At 43.2% G+C, this 20,469-nt stretch overlaps 2 protein-coding genes across 2 annotated transcripts in view; one reads left to right on the forward strand and one right to left on the reverse strand.

Moving 5' to 3' along the window:
* The window catches only part of Fgfr1op2 (FGFR1 oncogene partner 2), a 21,792-nt gene extending 13,406 nt beyond the window's left edge, over positions 1-8,386 (forward strand). Inside the window, exons 5-7 of the mRNA XM_021164376.2 lie at positions 1,908-2,021; positions 4,411-4,524; positions 6,504-8,386. Of these exons, the coding sequence (XP_021020035.1) occupies positions 1,908-2,021; positions 4,411-4,524; positions 6,504-6,641 (366 nt within the window). The 3' untranslated portion in view covers positions 6,642-8,386. The remainder of the gene's footprint in view (positions 1-1,907; positions 2,022-4,410; positions 4,525-6,503) is intronic.
* A 4,934-nt stretch (positions 8,387-13,320) lies between these two features.
* Tm7sf3 (transmembrane 7 superfamily member 3) overlaps positions 13,321-20,469 on the reverse strand; it is a 29,174-nt gene continuing 22,025 nt past the window's right edge. Inside the window, exons 9-12 of the mRNA XM_021165447.1 lie at positions 19,600-19,752; positions 17,466-17,563; positions 16,005-16,167; positions 13,321-13,865 (exon numbers count right to left, since the gene is read on the reverse strand). Coding sequence (XP_021021106.1) covers positions 13,603-13,865; positions 16,005-16,167; positions 17,466-17,563; positions 19,600-19,752 — 677 coding nt within the window. The 3' untranslated portion in view covers positions 13,321-13,602. The remainder of the gene's footprint in view (positions 13,866-16,004; positions 16,168-17,465; positions 17,564-19,599; positions 19,753-20,469) is intronic.

Consider the following 20,469-nt stretch of genomic DNA (forward strand, 5'->3'; position numbering starts at 1 on the left):
CCTGGAACTCACTTTGTAGACCAGGCTGGCCTCAAACTCAGAAATCCACCTGCCTCTGCCTCCCAAGTGCTGGGATTAAAGGCATGTGCCACCACCGCCCGGCTAGGGTGAGCATTCTTGCAGTCAGTTTACTTAGGGTCACTTGGGGGTCAGTTGTCAAGACAAGCAGGATAACTGTTGCTGTTTACATTAAACTGAATTTTAACTGCCAGTGTGAAATAAAAATACTAAACTAGATTGGATAACGATAAAGTAACCTACTTACAACTAATATTATTTAAGAAATAGTGGTAGTTATGTTTTATATATATATATATTTCTCAATTATTGATACATATTCTTGAATTTTTTAAATATTTTTTTCCATGATGATGTCTAGATTTTTAAATTATTCCATCAAAATTAAGTAATTATTAGTATTCTTTGGTTGACAGATCTACATATTAAGAATTAACAGCTACCTCTTGTGTTAGTAGGAAAATAAAGAATTAAAATTGGATTTAATATTATCTAGTTGTAATATTCATGCCCTAACAAAATGGAAGTTCTTGGGTATTAACTGGTCTTCTGAATGTAAAGTCTATATTGTTAATGATAATATTCGTTACAGAGCATTTCAGTGTATACGTAAGTCTGGTAGCACTCACCCCTTTAACCCCAGTACTTGTGAGATAGAGGCAAAAAGGTCAAGATTTAAGGATAGCCTGGACTACATGAGATGCTATCTTAACTCTACCCTCCTACAAAGAAATAAGTAAATGCGTAACTAAGAGGATTTTTTTTAAGTATAAAGAATTGAAATGCAGTTTTAATTTTCAAAGGCCCTCATGTTCTACAATTCTAAAAATGAAATTTTGAAAGAAGAGTAAACACTATGGTGGGCAGGAGCTAGGGGTGTAGAGTAAAATCCAGCAGATCGTTAGTCCCATGTAGTAGCCACTGTGGCAGCATCTGTTTTCTAAAGCACATGAGGAGATGGGGCAAGCTCCATGGTAGAGCATGTGCTGAGCATGCCTGAGGCTCTGGGTTGAATTCCCATACCAAAAATAAAACCCACTGGTGTACCATTCATCTATGCTCTCCTGTCATTTAAAAGTTAAACACTTCCTAAGTAGCCACTAAGGCTTCCATTCTTATTATGTAGATTGAGGTCATCTGAGTGCTGATCATTGCCTTCCGTAAAGTGACTGTTCAGTTATTTGCTATTAATTCTAACTAATGCATACTAATGTTTGTGGTTTTGATTTTTCCCAAAAAGGAGACACTCTGGCTCAGTAAATTAAACATTGATTAGTACCCTGTATTTAGTTGTTAGTAGGCAAGAACAAGGTAAATGAAGGAATTCATTATATTACTGTTAAGCTTACAGTGTAATGGAAGATAGAGGGAAAAAAGTAACTATGATATAAGGTAGTATGATAAAAATTAGTAGTTATTATAGTAGAAGGAGCAAAGTCTAAAAGGCAAATTATTTAATCTAGCCTTGAATTAACTACAGGAGTGGGGGATGCAAAAGCAGAGAAATGAGACAAAGGCACAAAGGTGCAGGATTCTAGAATTGTTTAGGCACCAGTGGTCTAATATGCCTAAACACAAACAGTTCTGGAGCACGCTTGGGGGAACAGACGAATGTAGCTGCACTTTGGAGCATGAGTCCCACTTGAAGCTACAGTAATATAATTTTACACTCACCTAGAGCTTTTTGAGTCCATATTTAAAAATCACTAGAAAACATAACTTAGTTTCGTCCAAATACATATTTTTACATTATTTTTTAACAGATGCCTTTTTGGAAATCTTAAAAAAGCAAACATTCCACAGTTGGCTAACACGCATGAACTAACACTCACTCAGTTTATTATGACGGATAAAATCCGTATTAACACTATAATGACTCTGTACTACAGATTGACATGGTACATCGTAACAGCTGCGAAGGATTCTTCCTGGATGCATCTCGGCACATCCTTGAAGCACCTCAGCACGGACTGGAGAGGAGGCACTTGGAGGCAAATCAGAATGTACACTAAATCAAACAGCCAACTTTGGGGATGGACGGAAGTGGGGTCCATTTAAAAACTTGTTTTACTTTGACTTGCCCTTCAGATTAGATCAGCAAATAAATGGAATCAATGAAAGAACGGTGTGCTTTTCATGGCCATGCTGCTGAGTCTAAGACGCTTCAGTTTGTCCCAAGTTCTCTGTGTTTCATGCACAGGATATAAGTAATTATACATATACATACATAAAATTTACATACATAAAACTATAAATAATGTCTTTGTGTGTATGTGTATATATGTATATGTATATATGTGTGTGTATATACATACACACAGTGTGACAGAAACTTTCGAGATGTTTACCTACCATCTTTTTTTTGCTCTTGCTAGACGCTGCTGAAGTTTTTGTTATAAAACTGTGTATTTCTAAATGTTTTCTTACTCAGAAGGCAGAGGCAGGGAGGTCATTGTGAGTCTGAGGCCAGATTGGTCTACATAGTGCGTTCCAGGCTAGCCAGAGTTATGCAGTAAGACCCTGTCTAAAAAAAGAAAACTGTATTTTCTTTATAATAACTTTAAGCCTATTAGAATAAAAGGGCTGGTCCATCAAACTTGAAACTTTTAATTTAGATCTTTAATTATTTGCAGTCCTTTTGTTTGATTTCACAAATAGGAAAGCCTTTTGTGCAGACATAGCTGTACATAGTGATGCTCTCTGCTTGTGTCTTAAGTTTTGTTGCTGCAGAGTAGGAATAAACAGACATAGAAGTGAGCAGTGTGTCAAGACAGCTCTGTTGGTGCCTGAGCTTCAGAGCGTATAGCTCTTGCTTTGTGTCCCTTAAAAGCAGTGGGACCCTCACAGTTAGTAAGTCATTCACGGGGCCTCTAATTCATGCAAAGTATGCTTTGTTTCTTCCGGATGGTCTTGTTAAAACAGACTGTACTAAAAAATCAACACCACTCTTCATTTTAAAGGCAAGAAATTATTGGCTTCCTATGTTCCTTTTAAGCCTATGCTAGTGCCACAGTTGTGACTACATTATAAACTGAGAAAGCCATTGGTATTCAAAATTTCTTACCGTCATTCAGCTATTCAGTTTTCTGTACTGTGTCCTCTGTAACAGGCATCTTAGTGACCTTGCAGTATGGCAGACAATGGTAACTCCTTGCTTTGGTAACAGCTTTGCTACCACAGGCTAATCCAGGGCTGTCCAGTAGACCATAGAGGGTATCTGTGTATCATGTGGAAGGTACTTATCCACATATCACCATTGACCACTTAAAAGTGTTGTACAAGTGAGAGACAGGATTACTAATTTTTAACGTACTTAGTTTTTATTTTAATTGCACTGTACTAGACAAAACAGATTAATTCTTTATTGTGTCTTCTGAGTGCTATGTTACAAAGATTTCTCCATTAAGACAAAGGTATAACCTCCACTAAGGGTGTAGCCCTGGATTCATTCTCCAGAACCAAAAACATGCAAGATTATTAAATGGGGCTGGGGCGTAGCTCAGTGATAGGATGCTCTTGCAGTTTAATAGTTATGTGGGTTCTTTAAGGTCTTGATCAAATCCTTCCTATAACCATCCAACTATCTAAAAGACTTGATGTTCATTTGGGAATTTTTTTTCATTGACTCTTCGTTTTTTTGTATTAACAAGGTGATTATTCTCGGGCCTCTGTTCAATTTTTAAACCCCTTTGTCTCCTTTACTGAACAAAGCTCATAAGGTTAGGGGAGGTATATTGAGAGGAACTGCACTTTTGTTGCCTGGCTTACTGCTTGACACATCATAGATATGTAAAAAGCAAGGAATGAGATTGAAAGAAATTGTAAAACTGATAAATATGGGTATCTAATATAATGAAATTAATTCTATTTTCATCAAGTGGGAAAAAAATGCCAGTTTGTGTTTTAATACTCCATAGCACTTTGTTCATTTTACGTAATAATTCTTACACAACAAACACTAGATAAGTAACAGACGGATGTAAACAATATTCTTCTTACTCTCAAGGAGGATTGGTTGAGTTGAATCAGCTTATATGCATTAATACTACAGAGGAGACTGAGTCACACAGGCTTCAGGGAAGAAGAAATAGCATGTGTGCCAACAGTTTTTAATCTTTCCCCTTTTACCACAGTACATGTAGATGTGAAAAAGAAATCTTCCTGGTCATGATAAATGTGAATAAGTATTTTGCTCTGGGGTTGAGTTATATTGTGATGCATATCCTTAATACTAATCTTGACACCTGATGTCCACCAGTGTGTTATGATTCATGTTAAGAGGCCACACAAGGACATCACACTTGTGTTAGGTGGCAGTGTGGTTCTATCAAAAGAGACAACTCAAACCTAGTAAAGTCTTCCTCTCATCTCCACGTCCACCCTTTCTTCCAGGAGTTGCAAGCACATGTTGACCAAATCACCGAGATGGCAGCAGTAATGAGAAAAGCTATTGAAATTGACGAGCAGCAGGGTTGCAAGGAACAGGAGCGGATATTTCAACTTGAAGTGAGTTTTAAACTTTAAATTAAATATGAGTTGAAAGTATCACTGAAAACATTCAACCAGAGAACATTCCCAGTCTTAACACCCACACTCTTTAAGTTGGTTGTAATGATTCCTGAATCTGAATGCTGGTAACAGCCAGTGGAATAGACCACTGGGTAGTAATGTCAGAGTCTGGGGTCTGCAGGGATGCATAAGTATACCAGTAGCTGACAAAGTTGACTGTTAAAATAGGCATAGTGGCACTTACCTTTAATCCCAGCATGTGAGAGAGAGAAGCAGGTGGATTTCTGAGTTCAAGGCCAGCCTGGTCCACAGAGCGAGTTCCCGGACAGTCAGAGCTGCACAGAGAAACCCTGTCTTGAAAAGAAAAGGTTGAGTTTTGATTCTGCATTGTGTTCATATATATCTGAGTTTTTAAAATTATGAAATTGAAGAAGTATATGTATATGAATTCATTCACATATATATGAATTTCTTCAATTTCATAATTTTAAAAATTCAGTTCTTTGTGCTAGAGATCATAATGATATAAAAAAAATTATAATGCACAAATAATACCAGGTGTGGTGCTCCTTTAATTGTAGCACTTGGGAAGGAGAGGCAGGAGGATCAGGAAGGTTAGCCTCAGCTCTCCAGCGGGTGGACAGCTGGACTGTGAAGCAGGAGGACCTGACTCTGGATCTAACACCATTGTAAACGTCAGGTACAATGGCTAGCTGGGACAATAAGTTCCGGGTTCAACAAGAAACCCCATCTCAGCCGGGCGTGGTGGTGCACGCCTTTAATCCCAGCACTTGGGAGGCAGAGGCAGGAGGATTTCTGAGTTCGAGGCCAGCCACTACAGAGTGAGTTCCAAGACAGCCAGGGCTACACAGAGAAACCCTGTCTCAAAAAACCAAAAAAAAAAGAAACCCTATCTCAAAAAAGAAAGTAGATTGCAACAGAGGAAGACTCCTGGCTTCAGCTTTTTGTCTTCAAATGTACATAAACACATAGAACAGATACACCCAGAAAATAAAATTTAAATCAATTTGTTTGGAATCACGATCAGGAAATTTCTTATGGATGGCCATAAAACCTATCTGTCTTGGAGCAGATAGTACTCTCCCATTATATAATACGGGTAGGTCGGCTTTCTCAGCAAAGGACCAGAAAGCATTTTGGACTTTGCAAACTAGTCAGTTTATATCTGCTCAGCTTCGTTGTGGTAATGCAAAAGGAGAAGTCAGAACTATGCTCAGAAACAACCCTTGGGCCAGACCATTGAGACTTGGAAAGTAAGCCCACAACTGCTGTAGAGAATAGGTTATAAAATGACAAAATTGCTTACAATATTAAATAACCATTTACATTTCTTTCTGAAAAATAATTACCTCAGCTGGTCTTGACTGAACTTAAATTTTGCTGGGGAAACATACCTACTAACTTCTATTGAGTGATGAAATCTACGTCAAAGTCTTATTCATATAAACGTATCCCTAGCGTGAGTGTTGATGGGTGTTTTATATACACATATATCACCTCCAGTCTGTGTGCAGAACAAGCTGACTTCTGCCTAGTCCCCTGCTGCATCTGCACCCCTAGGGCTTCCAGCCGTGAGGAGGCTGAGTACTGATGCTGCATCTTAACACCATTTGAAATCTGCCTTTGTCTAGCCCTGGCTGGCCTAGAACCCTTATGCAAACTAGAAAGCCCTCAAATTCACAGAGATCCCCCTGCCTTTGCCTAACAACTGCTGGGATTAAAGGCAGGTGTCACCACACCAGGCTTTGAAATCTGTTTAGATTGAGGTTGTGACTGCCTGTAACTCATAGTATATCTATCCATTTATGTGTTATAGAGTGCTTTCTGTGCCACACTTCATAAAATTAACTTTTAAAATATGTATCCCTCTTGGAGCTGTCTTAAGGGAGTCAGCCAAATCAGCAGTTTCTGTTTCTGCATGTTTCTCATCTTGGGTTTTCCTTGTTTTCTTACAGCAAGAAAATAAAGGCTTGAGAGAGATCCTTCAGATAACTCGAGAATCCTTTTTGAACCTTCGGAAGGATGATGCATCAGAGAGTACATCTCTATCTGCCTTAGTGACTAACAGTGACCTGAGTCTGAGGAAGAGCTGAGTGGCTTTCTGTGTGGTCACTAGAATGGGCCCAGAAGTGAGTGGATGTGTGAACATAAAACCCAACTTCAGTCAGCCTTTTCCCTCTGGTATGTACAGGGACACTGGCAGAGAGACAGCAGCAGAAAGTATAACCAGTGGTCATAAACCAGATCCCAATCACAGTCAGAAAGGAGAAGCTGAGCCACAGTGAACAGCGAGTNTTCAAGGTCCTGCTGAGCACTGCAGTTTCAGAAGTGCTGTTGGCTTCTTAGATGCTACATAGATCACCCTGAATACTCCTAATAAATGTTGGAAAGCCTAAATTATCACAATTTTTAAAGTAAGGTTGGTGTGGTTTTCTGAATGGAAGACTTTGTTCTAAGTCTTACCTTCCTGTTCAGTGTCAGAGTTGGCATAGCTTGTGTACATAAAGCTGCTGCGTTGGTGCTCACCTGCCCATTTGCTCGGCCCTCATCAAAGGCAGTTCATGCTTAAAGGCTATAGGAATATGTCACTTGCATCACAAACAGAAGGAACATACTTACACCTAATTCCCATAACTCTTAGCTAGCAGTTATTCATGACTTGCTTAAGTGTATGCATCTCAGGAAGGAAAGACAAAGAATATACTTTCTAAGAAAGGCAGCCATAGATAGACACATTTAGTAGGTTAAACTACTTTGAAAGATTATGTTTTGGTTCTCTGTTAACAATGAACCTGATTCTTCCTCCTCTTTTCATGATGTTTAAGGATACAAGACAGTTCACCAATAGACAAGAGTTGACAATTTAATGTAATGAGATAGGTATGGTCATTTCCAGTTAATTTGGAATTCCTTTATTGTTATTTAAGAAATTACTCTTCATACACTTACAAAGTAGATACAGGTTCCAAAAATCAAAGTTCTGAGTCTAAGCCCCATCTAGTTCTTGTAACCTGTGAGGTTTCCTACAACCTGTGACTCAGAAACTGGCAGTGAAGTGTGGACACGAAGGGATTGTGCTTTGCACTTCAAAAAAAAAAGCTTAAGGCCACAGGATACAGAAGTGTGCTTTCATACCAACTGCAACCTAAACTTTTCTGCAGTGATAAGAATAAAAGATTGTGAGATATGGCTAAAAATACACTATACTTGTATCTGAAGTCCATACTGAAATTAGCACAGACAGAAAGTTAGACTTTTCAATATATCATTTGTTAAGTACATATTACTTTGCAGTGTAATTTTATGTGTAATTTCATGTATTGGCAAAATTAAAAGGACTTTTCACTTGAGAACCTTTCATTCTGAAGTTTGAGGTGAGTGGGGTCATAGGTCAACTAGGAAAGGGCCAGTACCCCAGATGTTAAACCGTTCTCATGCAGAGGCCTTAATATTTTATATATAAGTGATTTATTTTTAAGATTTTTCTATTGTTTTTTGGAAAGTAACCCTTAATTTAATGGTACTTTCTTTCATGTAGTTTTGTCCCAGGCCAGAATTTTAAAAAGAAAGGCGGCACAGTTGAGATGAGTCAGATCAATGTATTGAGCAGGTCTATTGTGAAATGTTATTTGAGAAGTAATTATTTTTATAAAAAATTATTTATCCTTTGTTTTCTCGGATATAATTTTAAGGTTGTGAATATTGAAAGACATTTGCTTTGTTTTTAGCAAGTTTTCCACCCCACCCCCACCCCCAAAATAAACAGCTTTAAGCTTACATATGAGAGTGTGCTGAAGAGGAGCCTATTTTGTCAATAAAGATGAGTGTTTAAAACTGGTCTGGTCTCAGGGTTAATTTAAAAACAAAGCTCACATTTCTTAAATATACTTTGTGTCTTTGCTGAGGGGATAGGTGGTGCTAGGGTTTAAACCCAGAACTTTATATACAAGAGCTCTTCTAAGCTGCATACTCAGCTCTTCGGCCTTTTTTTTTTTTTTTTGGTGGGAGGGGGAGGGGCTGTTTGTGCCAGTGCATTTGTGGGTATGTGGGAGTGTGTGTGTTTGTGCACATACATGCCTTATTCCTATATAGTGCTGTGACTCCCCTCAATTTTTCCAAGGTCTCACCCAGTCTATAACCCGCATAAAAAATTTTTTAATGCCCTGGGACTCTCAGACTTACAGCTCCTGCTTAGAGTTCTCATAACCTCCACACTAATCTGTGTGTAACTACCATAGAGACATTTCAGGCGGAAATTGCCCAAAGCCAAACTCTTCATCCCCAAACTTCTAAAGTGTCCCCATCCTTGCAGGGCACCTTAGACTTTAGTTTCTTTTATATCTTGCATTGCATTGAATTTGTTAGCAAGTCCTGCTGGCTGTTTATGCAGGAGCATACCTGCTAGCCCTAGTCCAAGCCACAGCAGAGTAGATAATAACATTCACCCTTAGGCTGGGCAGTGGTGGCACATATCTTTGATCCCAGCACTTGTGTGGCTGAAGCAGGTGGATCTCTGGGAGTTTGAGGCTAGCTTAGTAGATGTACTGGCTAATTTTGTGTCAACTTGACACAGCTGGAGTTATCACAGAGAAAGGAGCTTCAGTTGAGGAAATCCCTCCATGAGATCCAACTGTAAGGCATTTTCTCAATTAGTGATCAAAGGGGAAAGGCCCCTTGTGGGTGGGACCATCCCTGGGCTAGTAGTCTTGGGTTCTATAAGAGAGTAGGCTGAGCAAGCCAGGGGAGGCAAGCCAGTAAAGAACATCCCTCCATGGCCTCTGCATCAGCTCCTGCTCCCTGACCTGTTTGAGTTCCAGTCCTGACTTCCTTTGGTGATGAACAGCAGCATGGAAGTGTAAGCTGAATAAACCCTTTCCTCCCCAACTTGCTTCTTGGTCATCATGTTTGTGCAGGAATAGAAACCCTGACTAACAGTAGACAAAATGAGTTCTAGGACACCCAGGGCTAAACCATGTCTCAAAAAAAAAAAAAAAAAAAAAACCTAAGAAATCATTGTCAGGACACTTGGTGTGGTAAAAAGCAACGGAAAAGCCAAAGGCCACATTAATAAAAGTGTTAAGTTACACACCTACAGGGCTTGGGAGGTGGCTCAGTTGGGACAGTGCTTGCTCTACAAGTATGAGGGCCTGCTCATGTATTCCTCAAACTAATACAAAAAGCACTGTGACAAAGCCTAGAATTAGGGCCTAAACAGTTCTCAGGATCCTGGGGAAATTCAGGTGGAGGTTGGCTTGGATCAGCAGGCTTGGCCACTTTGACTCCAGCATTCTGGTGACTAGGCTCCATTCATTTCTTCAACAAGCCCATGTGCTTAACCTGGTTTCCCCAGTGCTTGCTTTAAGCTGAGCCTCCTTTGCTTCCCATCTGTGTGGATACTCAAATTGAAGATTTAAAAAACAAAACAGTGCACTGTAGGCATTCCATATATGCCTCTTTATGTACTGTGAGTCTTGTTTAAATCTCTAGATATTTAATAGCTCTTATTCTTACCTGGAGAAGGCCCTTGAGCTAGAACCTGGTAGGGCCTTGCACAGTCTCCACCACGGAGCACATCCTCAGGCCAGGCCACATTCATCTTTACCCTTTATCTTTAAAGGAGAGTGAAGGTGTAACCACAAATAGAACTAGCCAGTCAGTCTCTTCCCACAACCTCATTCCCGACCCAGAACTTACTGTACATTTCCTCTGGGTCAGAAACCTGCCTAGTTATTTTTTAAGGTGTATGTACAAACAGCTGAAATTGTACAGGAATTGTTTAAATATAAATACTTGTCTGCATGTGGGACACATACCACAGTGCACACATGCTGTGGCACATGCTCTGGAGACCAGAAGATGATTCTGTGGCGACAGTCCTTTCCTTCCACCTTTATGAGCTGCAGGGACTGACTTCAGGTCTCCAGATTTCAGGTCAAGTGCCTTTACTCCCTGGGCCATTTGTGAACGAACCACATTTTCTTTATCCATTCCCCAGTTGAGGGACATCTAGGTTTCCAGTTTCTGGCTATTACAAATAAGGCTGCTATGAACATAGTTGAGCAAGTGTCCTTGGGGTATGGTGGAGCATCTTTTGGGGTATGTGCCCAAGAGCGGTATAGCTGGGTATAGCGGTCTTCTGGTAGAACTATTTCCAATTTTCTGAGAAACCACCAAACTGATTTCCAGAGTGGTTGTAAAAGTTTGCACTCCAGCCAGCAATGGAGGAGTGTTGCTCCACATCCTCGTCAGCATGGTCTGTCACTCGAGTTTTTGATCCTAGCCATTCTGATGAGTAAAAATTTCAGAGTCATTTTGATTTGCATTTCCCTGATGACTAAGGATGTTGAATGTTCCTCTAAGTGCTACTGAGCCATTCAAGGTTCCTCTGTTGAGAATTCTGTTTAGTTTTAGGGAAGATTAGATATTGGAGGTGGATGGAGGGAGGGAACTGAGTGGGTAAGGGGATGGGGGAAGCAACGGGGTGGGAGGGGGTAGGAATCAGGTGTAGGGAGAGCAAACAAGAGAACAGAAATTGGTAGTGAGCAGGGGCAGGGCATCTCCAGGACCTGCTAGAGAGTCTATTGGGTTAACTAGCTGAGAATCATAGTGGTGGGGGGATATGGAGCCTGAATTGGCTGCCTCCTATAGCCAGTCAGGACTACCAACAACCCACACACAAAACTTTAGCCCAAAACTTGTCCTGCCTACAAGATGTATACAAAGATGGAGCAGAGACTAAGGGAATGGCCCAACAATGACTGGCCCAACTTGAGACCCATCCCATGGGCAAGAACCAGTCCCTGACACTATTAATGATGCTCTGTTTATGCTTGCAGACAGGAGCCTAGCATAACTGTCCTCTGAGAGGTCCCACCCAGAAGCCAATGGAAAGAGATGCAGAGACCCACAGCCAAATATTAGATGGTTACATGAAGCACAGGGAGTCTTGTGGAAGTGTTGAGGGACTGAGGGGCTCAAAGGGGATAGGAACTCGACAGGAAGACCAACAGAGTCAACACACCTGGACTCTGGGGGCTCCCAGAGACTGATTCACCACCAAAAGAGCAAGCATGGGCTGGACCTAGGCCCTCCACGCAGATGTGCAGCTTGGTCTCCAACAAGTGGAGCAGAGTGGAGCGGGGAAGGCTTACCCTGACTCTATTGCCTGTCTGTGGATTCTATTCCCCCAACTGGGCTACCTTGTCTGGCCTCAATGAGATGCGCCTAGTCCTGCAATGACTTGATGTTCCAGGGTGGGGTGATAGCCAAAGGACCTCCTCCTCTGAGGAGAAGAATAGGGGGATGGGGGAAGGAGCTGTGGGAGGGGGATGGGAGGGAGGGGGGCTGATATTGGGATGTAAAGTCAATAAATAATGAAAAAAGAAAAAAAAATGAGTAAATACATTTAAATCTACATAAACCATAACATAATCACCCTGGATTCCCTTCACTTCCTGTTATCCTTAAGTGAAGTTTTTAAAACAACTGTATTTTCCAGATTAAATTTATATAAGTACATACAAGACTGGTATAAACTCCTGGAGACATCCTAATAAGGAGGACATTAAGCATTTTTTCAAAGTAGGTATTTATTACAAAAATTATACAAATGGTATTAAAAATTATGAAAATTTACAAATATTTTGTATTTCCCTCCAAGAAAGCATATTCTGCCTTTTTTAGCTCTGACTAGCAGTGTGTTCCGACAGTACAGAGAATAGTTCTCCAACAATCTGCACAACTAAAATACAAGCATGTGACAGAAGCCAGAAACCCTATAGCAATTAAAATATACATATATATATATATTGCTGAAGCTAGATAATAACAGAATAGGATTTTCAGAAATAAACCAAAAGGGGTTCATTTTATAATTTTTCATTATGTTTTAACTTCAGAACCTTTTTTCAAAGCCACAAATGAAGACTCCACCCACTCCCTGAAATGTCAAGGCTATAGTCATTGCTGTGAAGAGACTAAGAAGCACACCACTGACTGACACACCAGTGCACTGACACACCAGCGCACTGACACACCAGCGCACTGACACACCAGCGCACTGACACACCAGCGCACTGTAGGCCACACACATCAGGGAAGCCAGTTCTCAGCCCTACCGTTGAGAGGAGTCAAGAGCATGTCCTTCCTTACAGAACCCATGGTGGTGGCTAAGGGATCAATCCCTCTGAGCTTCAGAGCACAGGGGCTTTGATTATACAGAGCAATCATTAGCACAACTTCACAGGTGCTAGGAAGGTCTCATTGACTTCTCTCTGACAAAATACACCATCTAATGCAACCTAAGAAAGAAGGGTCAGCAGCCAACACTGCTCTAAATGGCCCCAACACAAAATGGGCTATAAATAACTTATTCATATAAAAGTTATATTATCTTTAATAAACTGAGCTATTTTAGATTACAGAAAAATTTAGTTATTTAATTTACCACTTAAAGCACTAACTGGCAAAACAACAGGAAATCTACATTGTTACATGTTAGGATAATTTGCCAGTTTTTAAAATAAATCGTTTGAATATTGAAAATAAATGAAAAGGGTTCCTGATTTTATTATAAGATGCAGCCAAATATAATCAGACTGCTTTTAAGGAAAAGTGGGTTACTTTTCCCTTAGTCTTGACATTCAAGGGCCCAAATCAAATCCCTAAACTTCTACACACAAAGCGAATAAATACCCACTGCCTGCCTCCCCCTCCACAGGTTCAGACTGAGTCATAACTGTCCAAGAAGCTACAAGAACAAAACACCAGGGCTTCAAGGAGACATTTTTATTTTTTGGTGTATTTTATAAAAGACATCAATCATCTATTTATAAACCAAAAGATAACTTCTCAAGACTGGAAAATGAGGAAAAACATCTACAGCCAACTTTTTGGAGACTTTTCTCACCATATCACTTAGAATCCTCTAACTCCACTGCTGTACATCCACAGGGGCGTCACCCTGTCACCCATCCTGGCTGACCCTGCATGGACCTGGGACAACTGGGCAGTCTAGACGAGAACTCCAGGGCAAGCACACTGACCCTCAGCCTTCTACAGAAGCAGCGGTGTCCTCTCTCCAGCCGGCTGTTCCTTCTGGAAGAGCTCTTTGATCCGAGCGACCCGACCATAAAGCCTCTCCCTCAGGGGAGGGATGTGATGGCTGGGGTCCAGAATGTTGGTCACTCTGCGTTCTCTCTCTTGCTTCCATACCTTGTAGGGATGGGGAGGGAAAGGCGGCTGTCCCCTTTCTCTTCGAATCTGAAGTGTAATTCCACTGACAGCCAGCATCCCCCACATGGCCAGGATGATGTAGTCTAAAGGAGAGAAGTATCCTTTGTACTCAGGGGATTCTGTGTTGTGGGTTGGTTTTGCTTTTCAGTATATGTTTCAAGATATAGCCCAGATTAGCCCTAAACTTATGGCAATCCTCCTGCCTTCTCCTCTTGAATACCAAGATTATAGACATGCACCATCAAGTCAACAATTTTTGTGTGGTGTGTGCAGATGCATGTGTGTGGAGGCCAGTGTGGGCGGCAGGTGTCTTCTCCTATTGCTCCTCTGTTGTTCTTCATCTTACTGTTTGGACAGGTGCCTATCCCATTGAACCTGACGAGCCAGAGCAGCTGGCCAGCAAGCCCTGCTAACTGTAGTTGGTTACTGGCCTCAAACTCAGAAATCCACCTGCCTCTGCCTCCCAAGTGCTGGGATTAAAGGCGTGCGCCACCACTCCCGGCTCACGCCCGGCTTTTTACAGAGGGATCTGAACCTGGGTCCTCACAACGCAGAGCAAGCACCTTACCCACTGAGCCACCCACCCCAGCCCCAACTTCTCTTTTTCTTTCTTTTTCCTTGTTCCTTTTCTCTCTTTCCTCCCTCACACCCTTTTATTCTTTTATTTTTTTTTAATTTTTCAAGATGGTGGTCTTAATTCCATAGTCAGTCCTGACCTGGAACTATGAGCCCTTGCTGGCCTCAAATCTGTGGCCGTCCTCCTGCTTCAGTTTCCTGAGTGCCAGAAGTAAAGCTGTGTAGGAACACACCTGGTTCTGAACTGTTTAACATTTAGTGTGCACCAGCGCTTCCCCTTCACGTGCTAAATGCATGTCTTCCTTTCAATTTTGCACATATGTCCAAATGTATCTCCTCACTTACAAGCCAAGGCACGAGGAGACACGACAGTAGCTTCTTCTACTACAGGCATCCAGAAAGTTGAAGTAGGGAGTGAAAGCTGGCTCTGGAGCTTCCATGTGCAATACCTGCAGACATGGCTGCCCTAGCTACTCTCTACATACTCCCAGGGGGCCTGGCTGCTTACATGGATGGGACTCAACACAATGTGAGATGACACCCCAGATTCCACCAAACATCCAACAAAGACATGGCTCTGGGAATGCCATTGCCTGGACTGTGTGCAGACTTTCCAGTGTGGCTGCCTTGGGCTCACCCAAGCTCTTAAAGACAACCTCTTCCCTAGACTCTAATTAAGCCCAGTAAACTCACTGCTCTCACAGGGAACTCTGGTAGAACCAACCTTAGGTTGAGACCTTATAAGGTCAGGGGTAGACACTGCCTAGACCCCACACCCCCAGGGAGAAAAATCTCTGAACGCAAGGTCTCCACGTCTGACCTCTCATCCCAAGAGGAAGATCTTGATTATTGTCTCTAAGTAGAGGCAAAGATTTGCCTTAAAAAAAATCTTAAAGTCACAGTTGTACTGTTGCTACGTCCCAATTCTGAGACATGCTTCTCTACCCTATGTCTTTAAACTTGTCTGAAATCAACACAGTTTGAAAACTCTGTAAATATGTAGTGTGGGGCTGGTGAGATGGCTCAGCGGTTAAGAGCGCCGACTGCTCTTCCAAAGGTCCTGAGTTCAAATCCCAGCAACCACATGGTGGCTCACAACCATCCGTAATGAAATCTGATGCCCTCTTCTGGTGTGTCTGAAGACAGCTACAGTGTACTTACATATAATAAATAAATAAATATTTAAAAAAAATATGTAGTGTGTTCTTTGTTTCCTTTAAAGAGTTAACACAAGCCACATGTTGGGGTCCACACTCAACATCTCAGGGAAGGTAGAGACAGGAGGATCAGTGTTAATTTGAGGCTAGCCTAGGCTACAGAGAACCTGTCTCCAAGACAAATTAAAATAGAAACTCAATAATGAGCAGAATCTTCTAATTAAGGTAATGATTTGATCACTAATTGAAAACAAACCACATCTTGTTCATTGAAGTGAAGAAACAAAGGGACGCCCGATAGATGCCAAACAGGGTCCCTATCTGAGAATGGACAGGTAAGCAAGCCCAGCTAGCAAAGTTCACTCAGATGTTTGGAAGGATGAGTAGCCACTACCTTAGACATTTCAGCCCCAGGTGATGCTTATGTGCTCCTGTTAGGGTGGGTGGGTTAGTCAGCACGCCTATTTAGCCATCAGTCCAGTGTCTTACCGTTGGTCTGGAAAGGCACTCTAATGAAAGCCCCTCGGAAATCTGTGTTGAGAGCTCTCCTGAGGACGTTCAGGGTGATGTAGGAGAGGCTTGTGAACATGTAACTGTTAACAGCCAACACCACGGAGTAGGAGCCCACGACTCCACAAGCCAGGATGTTCAGCTGCGGGAGAGCAGAGGAGACAGGTGTCACCCATGGAATGAGAGCAGCCTCCAGCTCTCTCGGTGGCTTCGTGCTGTCTTAGCACTGACAAGGGCTATGGTAAAAAACAACCTTCCTTGCCCACAGTGGGTCTGCTTTTTTATTCTGTGAGTTTCATACAGTGTGTTTTTATCATATTCGTTCCTGTCCTCCCCTCCCCCATAGTAGGTTCTTAGCACACTGTTTAAATTAGGCTATCAAATAGGGTTGCTCAGTGGTTGAGACTACCTGCTGCTCTTGCAGGGGAGCCAGCACTCACATGGAAGTTCACATCCATCCTTAACCATAGTTCATAAGGGATGGGACACCCTCTTCTGGCCTCTATGGGTACCAGGCATGCACCAGGCACACATATTTACATGCAGGCAAAACACTCAAACTACTGTGCAACAATATGGCCAGTGACACCATCCCATAAGATCCTCTGTGGTGACTGTGGCCCTGCAGGTCCCTAGAGTTCATTCTGATGCCTGAACCATGGGAAAACTGCCTAAGGGTGTGTGTCTTCTTAGAATGCAGCCCTGTTAATGAGTGACGCACAACTAAACTGTAGAAAATAATCTTCCCAGAAGAAGAAAGGGGAAGGAGACGAAAACTTGCACCGTAAAATCTAATCAAAGGAGCCATTCTGCAGCGGCAGCTAAAACTAAATGCCCTTTGAGTTGCTGCAGTAGACGGAGGTAGTTTGCTCTGCTCTCACAGGTACTGACTCTGAGGGACTGGGGGCTCTTCAGATCCCTGGGCAGAGCAATCGGGAAAGGGGCCACAGACAGATAATAAAGATAGCATACTTCCTGATTCTTCATCCTCTTGACAGGAGACAAAGGCCATAGGTTTTTTCTCCCTGACAGGACCTCTTTCTGGGTGACCAGTCCAGGATGATCAGATATGTTAAAGGCTGGCTCAGAACATGCTTACCTGAAGCTACAGGCCTGCCAGCTCCCCTTTCTTTGTTTAAGTTGATCAGTCTAAGTTAATCAGGTCCAAAATCAGGGGAGGAGAGCTCACCCCAGGCCACCAGAAACAGTGCTGCGTGTGCTGTGTGTGTGTGCTCTGTGTGTGTGCACTTTCACAGTACAACTTGCTTGCTTTCATCTGTGGGGAAAGATGGCCTGCCCTGAGACAGACACTTGGTAATCAAAGAACTTCCTCAGCACAGATAACCACAGAGCCCTCCCTAATGAAGGAAACACACAGCACTCCATGGGGACCCCTGAAGGTTGGCAGGATGGGTCATCGGACTGCGCTGGCACACTTACGATTCTTAGGCAGCTCATGAAGATGACTGGAACAAGCAGCGCTATGCAGGAGAACGTCACCCAGAACACTCCATCATCATGAAAAACATTTAGGTTTCCTGGAAAAGCAGAGCAATCAAAAATATACAAGACGCTCACAGGTTAAATTTCACTGTCTTGAGTATGGACGAAGACACTCACAAGGCTTAAAATGACAGCCAGGCAATATGCTGGCAGCCAGACCCACACTCTGGTTTGCATTTAATGGTCAGTATAATCCATACCACCCTGCGTGTGTTTATCTGAGACAGGGTTTCTCTGTGTAGCTTTGGCTGTCCTGTAGATAGATCAAGCTGGCCTCTGTCTTTACATCAGGAAGCCCTGCCTCTGCTAGGATTAAAAGTGTGTGCAACCATGCCCAGCTAACATAATCCCTTTTTTGTTTGGTTGGTTGTCTTCTTTAACCATTGCAGATGGTTGCAAGGCACCATGTGGTTGCTGGGAATTGAACTCAGGGCCTCTAGAAGAACAGTCAGTGCTCTTAAACACTGAGCCATCTCTCCAGCCCAACATTATCCCTTTTAAGGGCATGTCCTAGAAGGTGTGAGGGGTCTAGAGGGTGACCTGAAGAGGCTGCCTTGCTCTCCTGTTCATCCACTGTGAGACTCTGGTCTGATTCCTATCTCTAGTGTGGCAAGACTTATTATTATACTGTTATATAATTATACTGTGTGGAGGCTCACGGCCCCTCTAACTCTAAGCTTTCGTAATCTTCTGTAATGAGGAGATTCCCACAGACGATATTCCAAGTTAAGCAGTGAACTCAGTATGAATAGATTTGAACCATTAGCCCACTTCCTCTCATGAAGAACTAACTCCAGGACAGACCAGCGTAGGACACTTATGCTCTTCAGACGCTTTCTGCTACTACACACCTGGGTGACCCAGAGCTGCATGCGGTCATGACACCTGCACTCCCAGACCCTTGGGCGTCTGAAGAGGTACAGACACCTGCACTCCCAGACACATGGGCGTCTCAAGAGGAATGCTTCTGCACTGAGGAGGTAGACTCAGGAGAATCTCTGAATTTGAGGCCAGCTTGGTCTACACAAAAGTTCCAAGCTAGCCAGAACCACATAATGAGACCCTGTCTCCAAAGAAAAAAAAAAAAGAAGCAAAAGTTAGTAAATAAAAGTTAGAAATGAAAAAGGGAGCTGTGGTGTTGAGAAGCCTCAGCATGCGAAGCCTAACGACTTGTTAACCTCAAACAGGCTAATGAGCTGTTTTTACTTCTCATAGATTCATTTAATTTATGTGTATGAGTGTTCGGATAAATGTATCCACCAAGTGCAAACCTGATACCCACTGAGGTCTCAAGAAGGTGCCAGATCCCTGGAACTGGACTTACAGTTGTGAGCCACCACATGGGTGCTGGAAAACAAACCTGGATCCTCTGCAAAAGCAGCCAGTGCTATTAACGGCCGAGCCATCTCTCCAGATTTTTGTGACTGACGGAAATAAATACCTTAACACAAAAACTTCACCTTAGAACCCTGCAGAACCAGCCTCAGAGTCCACAGGCTGCTTGAGACCCCCCCCCCCCCCCGGAGTGGGTGATGGCAAAGGATGGGACAGAGGCAGGTCAAGAGAAGGCCAGAAACAGCACCAGGTTCCCAAGCATGGTGCCCACCAGAACGGCCCCTGGTTCATCCACGAGACATACTGGGAGTGAGGTTTAAAATGTTTACAAAGTAACTAGGCACAGTGGCTCACAGCTGTAATCCCAGTACTCAGAAAATTGAAACAAAAGGATTACTGTGTGTTGAAACCAGCCTGGACTGAGACCTTGTGTCAAAATACACAAAATTTAAAGTAAAATTTAAAAATAAAAATAAAGCCTCCGTCCTTCCCTATGAGCCTCAACACCTACCTTAGCTGTAAGGGACGCCCACAGAGAGCTGTCCCTGAGGACACTCTAAGGTCCCCAAGGAGGGGGCTCTCAGCTGGCCCTTCCCTTGGTGTCAAGCCAGATATCTCTGCAAGTGCCTTGACTCTTCAGAAGACAGAGATAAGCAACACACTCCAGGATCCAGATTCCTGACAGTTCCAAAGCCCCAGTAAAACCCCACACAGCCTGAGAGTCAGCATCTCCTACCCAGAGGCATGAAGAAAGTCCCAGAAGACACGAGGAAGCCCAGCACGAGTCCCACGCACAGCATGCAGAGTGTGAGGATCCCAAATCGCCACCATGAGGCCACCAGGAGGAGGCCACCGAAGCTGCCAGCTACAGCGGTGAGAGCCAGGCGAACTGCACAAGGGAGAAAACACAGAGATGAATCGGCAGGCTTCAACCTGAGCTTCGGCATAAGGCAGTCTTAAGGTAGTCACCCTAGGGCTGGGGACAGGACAACTTTGTCAGTAAGGCAGGACCACGAAAGCAAAGGTGACAGCTGATCTGTTAAATGTGTCGGGGCTGAGGTGTGTCTCAGCTGGTAGAGTGTCCACCTAACATAGGCTCTGGGTTCCATCTACATTCATCAGGAAGGACAAAAGGTTCAAGGTCTCCCTGTCCACAGAGCAAGTTCCTGGCCAGCCTGAGTTATATGAACCCCTGCCTCAAGAAATAAATGAAGCTGGGAAAAGGAGAATGTTTGAGGTTCCTTCCCTCCTGGGGACACTGTGTGCTATTTTGAGGCATTGTCTTACTCTGTAGCCCATGCTGGCCTTAAACTCAGGATGCCCCTCCTTCTGCCTCTGCCTCTCTCTCTGCCTCTGCCTCTCTGCCTCTCTGCCTCTGCCCCTCTGCCTCTCTCTCTGCCTCTCTGCCTCTCTCTCTGCCTCTCTGCCTCTCTGCCTCTGCCCCTCTGCCCCTCCTTCTGCCTCTACCTCTCTGCCTCTCTGCCTCTGCCTCTCTGCCTCTCTGCCTCTCTCTCTGCCTCTCTGCCTCTGCCCCTCTGCCTCTGCCTCTCTCTCTACCTCTCTGCCTCTCTCTCTGCCTCTGCCTCTCTGCCTCTCTGCCTCTGCC

Source organism: Mus caroli, chromosome 6, assembly GCF_900094665.2.
Source record: "Mus caroli chromosome 6, CAROLI_EIJ_v1.1, whole genome shotgun sequence".
Lineage (NCBI taxonomy): Eukaryota > Metazoa > Chordata > Mammalia > Rodentia > Muridae > Mus > Mus caroli.